Source organism: Lathyrus oleraceus, chromosome 3 (assembly GCF_024323335.1).
Source record: "Lathyrus oleraceus cultivar Zhongwan6 chromosome 3, CAAS_Psat_ZW6_1.0, whole genome shotgun sequence".
In the NCBI taxonomy this organism is placed as follows: Eukaryota; Viridiplantae; Streptophyta; class Magnoliopsida; order Fabales; family Fabaceae; genus Lathyrus; species Lathyrus oleraceus.
Genome location: NC_066581.1, coordinates 277,671,254 through 277,682,821, shown reverse-complemented (window position 1 = coordinate 277,682,821; position 11,568 = coordinate 277,671,254). Strand labels below are relative to the sequence as shown.

The window sequence follows — 11,568 nt, the reverse complement described above, 5'->3', positions numbered from 1 at the left end:
TTGAAAATTTATGATACTTTGTCTATGTTATTTAGGTGTTTAAATGTTTGTTTTAAGATAAATTATTTTATTACCCTGTTAGTAACTTCATATTGAGATTAATGTTTATATTTCTCTAATCATGTAATTTAAATAACAAGAATAATAAATAATATCAAAAGCTATTTTTTTTAAATAATCATTTTTTTAAAAATTAAATCCCAAAATAATCAAATTTTCAAAAAACACCAACTAAAATAACCACTTTTCCCTACAGATGCGCTAGTTCAAGTTGAACTAGCGCATCCAATTGACCTACAAAGGAGGTGCCCTTAGCCTTAGTACATGCTTGCAAAGCCAATGCATATAGGCGCCACATGCATTGGCGCATGCATGTGTTATGTTGTGTGGCGCCTAAGGCATTGGTGCATGCATGCATGTGTTCATCTATAAATACCATGCACATCTCCCATGTTTTTTCACACAATTTTTTACCCTCCTTCCATTTTGTTTTCTTTAACCATGTATGAATACATTCAAAAGAGAAATGCCAATTTAATCTTTTCAGCAATGCAACCTCCGATAAAGAATCGATTTTAGAATATAGAATCGTCCGAACATATTAATCGGACGTTGAACCGTTGGTTAGATGGAGAAATTGCAAAGGGTGAAAGGATTAGAAGAATTCAATGGCTTAAGTCCACGTTCAACCGAAATGGAGAAGTCCGTGTATGAGTGGATATTAAGACTGACATAGACGTTCACAGGATGATGTATATTATGTTCAAAATTATTTTGATGGTTGTAATCGCATAGTTATAGTAATGGCATTTTATCTATTGTAGTTTGTTGTGTTGTTGTTTATGTGTTACTTGTGTGTTGTATTTGTTTGTGATGGTATTTCCTCACAAAGTTATCATATGAAATAAATGTTATTTTTAATATAAAGCAAAAGAGTTACAATTAAAATTGTCTTGTTGTGCTTGTTCCAGCATCGAGACAATTAGTACGATTATGACCGGCCTGGAGACATGAACTACATAATCGAACCATTTTCTTTCTTCGAATTACTTCATTGTGTCAGAGAATGTCCCCTTGATATTCAGGCCAGTAATCCTCTTTTGCTACCACTGAAAAACTAATTTTGTACACATTGGAGAATCTTATGACTTTGTAAACGTCATAGAGTAAGTAAGATGGATCTCGTCGAACCTTTGAACATGCCGCTATGACATGGGAGCAGGGCATACGAAAGACTTGGAACTTTCCACAGTCGCACTAACCTCTATCTAGTTCCACTCTATATTGTTCCCTCAACATGCCTTCATTGTAATTCATGGACTCAGCAATATTGTACCAACCTTTAGTACGGTCAAACACCGTGACCACTTGTGTGTTAGCTTTTACAACTTCGTGTCTAATGAATTTCATTAAAGCATCATTGAACAACTGCCTAGATTGTAACACCGGACTCCATTTGGAACGTCTGGTCTCAAACAGTGCCCCTAGCCTAGAATAGGTTGCTTGCACTAAAGCGGTTATAGGTAGGTTTCAGATGCCTTTGAAGACAGAATTAATTGATTCCACAAGATTTGTTGTCATGTGGCCCCAACATTGATCGTTGTCGTATGCCCTAGTCCACTTCTCAAATGGAATACTATCAATCCACTATATTGTATCCGCGTTTGACAATGTGATGTCTTCACGGTAGTGTTTGAAATAAGGTTTTGTTAATGCATACCCTGCGTTGACAACCTTCTTCCACAATGTTTTATCTTTGATCTCCCACATAAAATTTTGAGTGATATGTCTAATGCAGTAGACATACGTCGACGGAGGATCTTGCCAACCATTATCAATGTTTTTGTAGGCACTCACTATTGAAGAGTGTCAGCCAGAGATCAAACATAAGTTAGGCTGAGGAGCAACGTGCAATTAGAGATTTTTTAGGAAAAAACTCCATCCCTCAGCAGTCTCCCCTTCAACTAGGGCAAAAGCGATTGGAAAAATGTTGTTGTTGCCATCTTGTGTCACTACCATCAGTAGCATTCCTTTATATTTCCCGTACAACCATGTACCATCAATTTGTATAATAGGTTTATAGAAAGCAAAACCTTTGATGCATGGTTGATACACCCAAAAGAGTCTGTGGAATATTCCATTTCCAGTAGCATAAGTCTCGTCTGGGGTATACGCCGACAACGTTTCCAAATTGACAATAGTCCCTAAAGCATACTGTTTAAGAGCCACCAAATGTTTTGGAAGTTATTTGTAAGACTCCTCCCAATTGTCATACATTTTTTCAACCGCATTTGTCATAGCTATCCAAGCTTTCATGTATGATGGAGTATAGTTGTATTGTTTTACAATATGCGAGATTATTGTACTCACCTTTAACGACGAATTGTCGCTAATGACAAATTGTCCCATCTATATAGTGCGTTGTGTAAAAATGCCAAAAAAATTTACTTGTATGTTTTATTCATGCGCCTATTTGCTGCAAGCATGAGGTTGGTCAAGAATTCCGTCACTTGCCCTGGTAAACGAGAAACCATTCATATTCCCCTTTGTAACAAAGTAAGTTTAAAATTTTACCATCTAATTTATTAGACTTTATATTACAACTAACTGTAAATAATATTTTTCAAATCTTTTCGATCTAGGTGGTCAGTTAAACGAATGAACTACAATAGGTGTCAGAAACACGCTGTAGTAGTCTATCGTAATCTATTAGACCACATTGAACCAGACGATGTAATACTACTACACAACTCTACATTTAATTTTAAAAAAAATTATCCAATTACATATCATCTAATCATGTCATATTCTTGTATAGTTTATCTGAAGGCCATATTTGGGTCTTGATCATCAGGTTAACCACGATGATGCTGCAGTTTGGACAATAAAACACCAATTATCCGGTTCACTACCGTGGAGATGCACTAGAGTGACCATATAAAACTGCAGTTCGGCATGCAACAACAAATTCCAGAACATCCGACGTGTTTGAGAGATTGACATCAATAAAAAGTCGATGGCTAAGGGGATTATTCCGACTGGAGATACTTTGTAAAATAGATGTGTCGTAATTGGAGGAATCAACGATAACACATCTTAAACGAACCAGTCATACAGGGTGCTAGACCAACTCAGCATTATATGACATGGTTTAGGTCGGTTACAACGCCACAATTTGTGTATGAGCCAAGGTATTTGATTGATCCACGCCAACGAGCTTCGTCGTCATACGCCCAATAACAAATCCCCGTCCAAGAATAATGTCAACCCACCCAGACCCAATGACCAACCTCACACCATCACCATACCATATACACCCAACAACCAAACACCCAATCTCACAACCAATTCATGCCACACACCCAAACTCAAAACCAAGAAATAAACCCTAACCACCAACAACCATACACAACCACCACAATAGTCTATAGTCCAAATGATTCATACGATTCAGCGTCATGCCATCGTAGTCCACCACCAATGAACACCCAAACATCCCATCGCCACAACACCTAACCATTGTTTGACTTTAGTACACCCCAGGAACCATTTCTTCGTTTCCAAACCGATTCAATATCCAAATTCGGGCAACCATACCGTCCATAATTCACCAAACCACAACGACCCAACTACAACAACATGGACACCAAACTAAATTATGGAAGCACCGTTGGCGACAGCACCCCAAACTATTGGGGACAAATGATGAAAAGTCTATCAAATACCGCTGGATCTTCCACCAGACCTTCACACCAGCCACCATTGAATCATGTCAGCACTAAAAGACCTCAGACACCTCAAGAAAATCGTGAGATACCTCGAAGACAGGCTAACGCACCTGGATGTGGAACATAAAGGCGTTTCAATCGGGCGAGTCATTGAATTTCTTGTCAATTCTATGTATTTTTTCTTTATAATATAATATAATTTTTAATTTCAGTATTTTATTTAATTAATTATAATTATAACATTTAAAATTTAAAAAATAAATATGAAATAGCCATATGCATTAACACATTTACTATGTAGTATATGCATGTGGTATCAAAGCATGCATGCAACAAAACATGTGGCGCCTAAATGCATTGGCTTTACAAGCATGCGCCAAGGCTAAGAACGCCTCCTTTGAAGGTTAATAGAATGCGACAGTTCAACTGACCATCAGTAAGAAAAATGAGTTATTTTGATAATTTTTTTAAAAATTAATTATTTTAAAAAAATATTCTCAAAAACTTCATTTCAGACAAATAAAATGTTACACTTTTTCTTCCAAATTACATATTCAAGTATAGAAAATAAATAATTTAAAAACTTATAAAAAATAGATATCCTTTACTAGTTAAACCAAGAAAAAAAAACCAAAAATGCAACTTTTCATGAAAAAAAAAACAGAAAACCTACCGTAGAAATAAACGCGTAACTAAAAAAAGAGGAAAAGTGAAAAAACACGCCCGAACTTCAGTACAAAGCTTCCTCCCGCCGTCAATGGCAACTGCGGCGGTGCTCCGTTCCCTTCTCCGCCGTTCGCGTCCTTCGTCACTCCTCTACATGCCACGGGTACTCACTTCTCATCCCCCTCCCCCACTTCCCTCTCCTTTAACACCCCACTCTCCAAACCCCGCCTCTCTCGACGCGTTCCGCACGCGCACTTTCTCAACTCGCTCTTTCAATGACCCCGAATTGGAGACGGAATCGTTCGGTCTCGACTCGCCGGTTCACTCCGAGATTCTGAAAGCAGTCGCAGACAGCGCCGGTGCTGGCGGCGAAGATAACCCTGCTTTTCCCATCCGTGCGGTGATTTCAATTCTTGAATCATACCACGATCTCACTGGATTTCCATGGTAAGGTTCAATGCTCGTTTTCTTATTGATAACGCTACTTTATTCACTGTTCGATCTCTGATTCTGAATTGAATGTTCGTGTTAATTCAGTATTTGAATCTTCAGGTGGATAACTATAGTTTCCTCTACTTTGGCTCTCAGAATTGTAATGCTTTTTCCTCTTGTTTTTACACTTCACAAGCTTAAAAGGATTGCAGAGTTTGCCCCTAAATGTAAGTATCATATGCTCAATTCCAATTAGTTCATTGCTTCATTCTCTTGGTAGCATAGTGGTTGTTAAATTTAATTAGGAGCAAAGATACAAATTCATAATTTTGCTTTGCAAGTTCATGATGTAGCTGATTGCGATTTCTTTTGCAAGTTCATGATGTAGCTGATTGTGATTTCTTTTGCAAGTTCATTGTTATGGTTAGAAAATAAGAGTGAATGCTTGCTTATCACATTTCTTAGAGTACTCTGTACAAGATTTTTTTTCTCTTTTCCATATGTAGTTCATCTACTTAAATTATTATTGATTTTTGTTTGATTCCTTCACTTCTTAAAGTGCCCCCTCCATTCCCACCACCTTTCTCAGGAAAGAGTTATATGCGTCAGATGTCATTCTTCGAGGAGAAGAGAAAAGCAGTTGGATGCCCTTCATATGCATGGCCACTAGTACCATTTATGGTTCAGGTGATATATCTAAATTCATTAGATACATTTTTGATGAACCCTAGAGCAACAAATTTGTCTTTTTCTCCCCCCTAGTCACCGTTGCTAACAACATTACAGCCAAAATCAACTGCCAATAAAAGATGTATACTGTAGTTGTGATGAGGATGACAGAAATTCCCAGTCCAAGATTATGCAATATATAAGTGAAGAGGAAAAGCAAAGCCATGAATGGTGTTAAATTGTAGTACTTCCAAATGGAAATTAAATAATGTCTAAAATCTGAAAAGGAAAAGACAGAAGCCTATTGTGCATAATAGAATATGTTTTTGAATAAGCTTAAGTGTTCAATTGAAAGTTTCTTTCTTTGCAAACTTCAACAGAGCTTACATTGCTGCATTGCCTTCGCCTAAAAAAAAAGACTGATTGATACGATGTTAGACTATCATTTCTAGAGACCATAGATTACACCTCATTGCATACCTTGACAGCTTAAACTGGAAGAATTCATGCATCATTGAATTCAGGATTTCCATCAAGCTTTTGATGGTGTTTTATTCGAATTTTAACTTGTTCCTTACTCTTCTGAATATCAGAGGAAGCATCCATGAGCTGGTTAGAAGCTGAAACCTCTGTCAAAGATGTCCATTAGATCTAAACAGAGCATCCTTGGCAATTAATACAATTTGTTTGAGCATTAGTTTTTTGTTGTGGTGAAAAGAAAGTTTAGGAGGAGGGAAAATGCCTCATTCCAAGGTTAGGCTGTGCCCCAAACCTCAGAGCTGTGGTCTTACAGATTGCCTACCAGAAATTCAACATCTTTTAGTAGATGCATTTTGTTCCCATCAGTTGAGCCAACTGCATTTACAACATCAGTTGAACTTTTGCATCCGAGGAAACCATTTTCCTTTCATTTGATAAAAAGGATGACTGGAACTGGCGGAAAGAAAAAATTGAGAATGCAGCAGCAGAGCTCCCTATTGTCTGCACAACTGAGATGGAAAGACCTTTAAAACAACTGTAAACTGAGCATAAGAGAATTGATAAAAACACAACATTGCCTGAAAGATTAAACAAGGAGACAACATTAAAAGTGTGTGCTTTGCTCCAGCGAAGCGCGCACCAAATAGTTGCATAAACTACACAGTGACCAAGTTCTAGCCAAATTCCTATTGCTAGAAAATTTGTAATTGGGAAATGAATGTTAAAAAAGTGTACAATACTTTGATTTTTATCATTCAGGAGAAACCAATATATTGAATAACAAAGTTACATGATCACATAGTTGTTTCACAAAATTTTCATCACGGTTTTGAGTTTTTAATTTAACTACAGATTCCCTGCTTTTTCTTGTGGATGATTAGCATAAGGAGGATGTCACTGGATGGTCACCCTGGTTTTGATTGTGTAAGGCTCTAACTAAAATGCTGTTTCTTATTGCATCTATGCCAATGTAGTCAAATATCTGCCATTGCGGCGCCAGGGCAGATTGTGTTGGCAGTTTTTTTTTTTTACTATTGCCACGGCCAGTTTGTGAAGGATGGCAGCTCCATGGTGTTTTAAGTTGAATATGATGGCTCAAAATGACGGATTTTTGGCTTTCCACCATGGTGCGCCATCCCCAATCAATAACATGGTCTGTGCTTGTCTAAACTACCTATTTTGCAAACATAATTTACAAGGTTGTAGTTCCATGAACGAATAAAACCACTTTATAAGATATCAAACATGAAGATCCAACTCAGTTTGATTAGATGGATTAGAATGATAACTGTAAGTTTTAATGATGGCATGCAAATTATGGACTAACAGAATTTGGGAACTTTATTGCTGTAGAGAGGCTGTATCAATGGTGATTGTTGAATATTAAGTTGTAAAGATATTTGCACCATATTAACACAGACACCCATTGTTGCTGAATGATTTAAACATGCTAAATATTGCAGGGCGGTGCTTTATGGTTTCAGAATTTAACTGAATTCTCTCACGGTTATTCAGGGTTCACCTTTCCTTTTCTGATGGCTAGTTTGCACTACATTATTGTTCAGGTAATGAAGTACTGAGTCCATAACCACGAGGGGTTAAATCATTTCTATTTACCTTTTGTTGCTTTACCCCCATCTCCATGCCCATGTGGGTTAAGGCATTCATTTAACATGGAATAGTTTAATTTAATTCTACTAAATTTTTTTGAATCTTAACATATCAGTCTTTTTGGCGACCTCCGTGATAAAGTTGGGATGTAGTTGAATCATTAAGAGCCAACTACTTAACAGGATATTTGGGGCAGCTGATGTAATATAATAAAAGGTTTACCGAGCCAAAATAGCTGGCAAACTTGATGGACATAAAGGAAATTGATCAATGCCTGTGATTACTCAAGTTAGGCGACCCAATACATGGTGTATGCTTACTGCCTCTGTTATTCTGCTTATAATGATGAAATCAAATTTTGTTGGTTTTTTCCCCTTTACTAAACAAGCTACATTGCTGTCTCACTAGTAGCTCAGTCAATAATAAAATTGTATACAGATATAGTACAATAACTAATATTCTATGTGCTTTAAAATGATAATCAGTTTCTAGTTTAATGCATAAGTGTTTTTTTTTGCTTTCTGTCTGGGATGTGTTTGGCATGTGCAATTGCACTTTAAGTTAATTCTCTCAAAGTCTAAGGGCGTGGATGAGTCATTCATAGACATATACTGTGTACTGATTATGTTCTTGGTTCATCAGGTATCCTTTAAGAAACCTTTGGTTGAAGAAACAAAGGACATTTTTGGCTTGTTATCCACTGTGAGTATAACAGTTTTAACGTGTTACTTCGTATTAATTTTCCTCAGCAAAAACAAAGTTGATATAAAAACAGAGAACATTGCTGTGTACTATTTTGTATCAAATATGTTTCTTTATTTTGCATTTTCTGTGATATAAATATCTTTATTTCATTTTACAAATAGTGTTTAAGCATGTTGTGTCTGCTTCTGTTCACTGATTTAAAAGCAGTAATTCAACAATTAAATGAGAAATATTTTTGTTAATGCAGTACTACAAGCGATACTTGGACTTTCTAACGGTGCCTATAGCTTTCATTGGCTTTTGTATTCCTCAGGTAATTTTAATTCTTATATATTTTGCGTTGTTAGGATATTAGTTGGATAAATGACATCTCTGCCATGCATTCTGAGAATTTATGGTAGTATACCATATACGATATGATAGATGGTCAGATGGTTCAGAGACTGCATGGTTTACAAATTAAAAAACTCAGAATTGACTACACATTTTACGAATAATCCTACATTTGGAGCTATCTTACTGTGCAAGATATATGTAGGCAGTAGGCAGTAGGCACTGCTCACTGGGGAATTGGGATGCATGGTTGCTGAAGATTAAGGAAACCTATAATTTTTTTGAAATAAGCTACTATTTCCTTATAATCCATTAGAGTCTATTTTCATTTGTTACTCAATATGATTAATAAGGTATCTTAATACCCTGACTGCAGTAGTTGATACTAGATAGAGTTATAATTTCTGCAACGTTTCAATGTAACGGTATATTCTCCTATTCTGAACTTACATTGATAGGTTTCCCTTGTCCATTTGATTTGAACTTGTATCTTATTACAAAAGAATAGGTTAAGTTTCCTAGATTACAATGTTGCTCAGATTCTGAGAGTGCACCTCCTAATGCCAAAAGGACAAGCTACCTTCTCTCTCACTCTTTCCTCTTTATTTACAGGCAAGGTGCCTTATTATTTCTCCTAACCATATTTCTACTTACTAACTAACTAGGTTTAGGATTACAGGCAAGGTGCCTTATTATTTCTCCTAACCATATTTCTACTTACTAACTAACTAGGTTTAGGATTAATCATCAATACCTATCAAAACTAAAATGAGTAGCTTGATGCTATATTGGTTTCTCATAATTCTAACAGAAGATTAGTTAGCGATCACGTTACTGCAACATTCCTTTTGCGTATGTGCCCTTTTTTCATTCTAGTTGGCAGTTGCTTTATTTTATGGTAAACTCAGGTCTCAACCCATCTCTTGCCATAATCTGAAGGTTGTAGTCTTATATTACTGAAATTTGTTCTTGCAGGGAAGCCAACTCTATTGGATTACCAATAGTTCACTAACACTCGTTCAGGTTAGTAAGAAAACTCTGTGCATTGTAAGTTTTTTTAAGCTTGAACTACTATGTACGATAAATCTTAAATAAACTTTGCAGCATTTTGCTCTTAGAAATCCTACTATCCTTGCAAAATTGGGGTTACTTGACAAGAATCGTCAAAAAACAGCTTCTGAGGAAATTGGTGCTTCTGAAACACCCCGTTTACAAGACAATAGTACAATAGCAGCTACCAAGGAAAACGTTTCTCCTGAAAAGAACCCTCTGGATTCACCTGAAAAGTGGCAGAAAATACCTATAGAGAACATGTCCCCTGTAGAACTAACCACTGTGAGTGAATAAGAACATGAACATGCATCAAGTATGAGATGTCATTAAAACCTTATTGGCTCCAAGAATTTGTCACCAATTAATGTGTTGGTTTTGTTTACAGCTTGCAGTCCCATTTCTATCCAGTAATGATAAAGAAAGTGCAATACCTTTACTAAAGTAAGTTATGCTTTCTAGTTACTAAAGTGAGCTATTCATTTTAATTTCTTCAGAGTGGGAGAAGAATTGATAGAAAAGGAAATTCTTAGTGTTATTTTAATTTTAAGCCTTATCTATGATTGATGGTGGAATGCTTTATTAACTCCCATATACAGACTAGCACTTGATAAGGACCCTGAATACTTGCGAGCTTTAGTTTTAATGGGACGGGTTCTCTTGCTGAAGCAAATAAATGATGAAGCTGTTGAATACTTTGAGCGTGCAATATCAAAGGTGTGAATTCATATTTGCCTCCATTTTCTTTTTAACTTGCTATTCTGTTTTTATTTATAATGTTTGGTCTGATATTTGTTCCTCTGTGAACTATACTTTTGAATTGCTATTTTTCAATTTTATTTCGAATAGAAATTTTTATTGTCTCATTTCATTTCATTTGCACCGTTAATGCCTAATTGTTTACCGATTTTTCATTAGCTTTCACTGGCTGGCCTCCCAACTGATCCAGAAGAGGTTGATTTTTTGATTCTTTCATCTCAATGGGCAGGAATTGCCTGTGAACGACAGGTGAAATGCTTACTTCAATTTTTATTTTATTTTTATCAGACTTCTGTCTGTAAAAGTATTTGGATATTATATTTTGACACTTCTCACCAACTAAAGACACAATTGTTATTCGGATATGATATATCATCCAACTAAAAGACAATTTTTTTATATATTTTATGACACATTCATAGTAGAAAGAATATATGTTATGATCACAAGTATTTTATTAATTAAAGATGTGATCATATATTGATTAATGACTACTGAGTGTGCATGTCTTAATTAGCAATTAGCAATGTTAATGTCTGTTTACAAACATTATGCGTCTTAAGATTGGCTTTGAGTTTCATTTTTCTTCAATTTTCTGTATGGCAGGGAAAGAAGGATGAAGGGCGTGTACACTTTGAAAGGGTCGCAAATATGGATGAGCCTGAAGATCCTACAAGTAAAGGCTATTATTTTGATGCGTTACTGCTGCTTGCCAGGTACAGCTTGGTTAAATACCTTAATTAGTGTCAAAACTTTCATTTTCTTATTTCCATTTTGCTAATAAGATTGGATTTGAATTCTTGTGTTCACAGCACTTTATATGATGCTGGTCAAAAGGCTGAAGCTGCAAAGTATCTGCGACTTGTTGTTGCTTATAATCCTGGATATAAGAAATTCTTGGAACAATGTGAGCAACATGAAGATTTAGCAAGTGATCTTGCCCGTAGTAGAAGAGAACTCTGAGTTCTTATATTTTACTTGACCATATTTTTTTGTTGTATATCTAATCAAAAAGTTTTCATATTCATTCCATGTTTGCTCTACAATTTTTAATTGTATTTTGACGAATAATCAGCTTAGATGCCAGCTGCGTGACATAATTATTTATAAAAAGCGTCTGTATATTGAAGTGAAA

The 11,568-nt window shown here is 35.9% G+C and overlaps 1 protein-coding gene across 1 annotated transcript; it reads left to right on the top strand.

The window, feature by feature from the left end:
* Window positions 1–4,366: 4,366 nt before the first annotated feature.
* On the top strand, window positions 4,367–11,568 carry LOC127127000 (ALBINO3-like protein 2, chloroplastic). The gene is made up of 14 exons (XM_051056077.1): window positions 4,367–4,841; window positions 4,947–5,053; window positions 5,386–5,513; window positions 6,828–6,899; window positions 7,439–7,540; window positions 8,229–8,288; window positions 8,539–8,604; window positions 9,600–9,647; window positions 9,729–9,959; window positions 10,063–10,118; window positions 10,274–10,391; window positions 10,593–10,682; window positions 11,040–11,149; window positions 11,246–11,568. Exons 1-14 carry the CDS (start codon window positions 4,486–4,488, stop codon window positions 11,394–11,396), a joined length of 1,695 nt encoding a protein of 564 aa, XP_050912034.1. The 5' UTR covers window positions 4,367–4,485; the 3' UTR covers window positions 11,397–11,568.

Coding starts and splice junctions, on each gene's coding strand:
- LOC127127000 (XM_051056077.1), top strand. CDS start 4,486: ATGGCAACTGCGGCGGTGCTCCGTTCCCTTCTCCGCCGTTCGCGTCCT. Junction 4,842..4,946: donor GATCTCACTGGATTTCCATG/GTAAGGTTCAAT, acceptor TTGAATCTTCAG/GTGGATAACTATAGTTTCCT. Junction 7,541..8,228: donor TGCACTACATTATTGTTCAG/GTAATGAAGTAC, acceptor TTGGTTCATCAG/GTATCCTTTAAGAAACCTTT.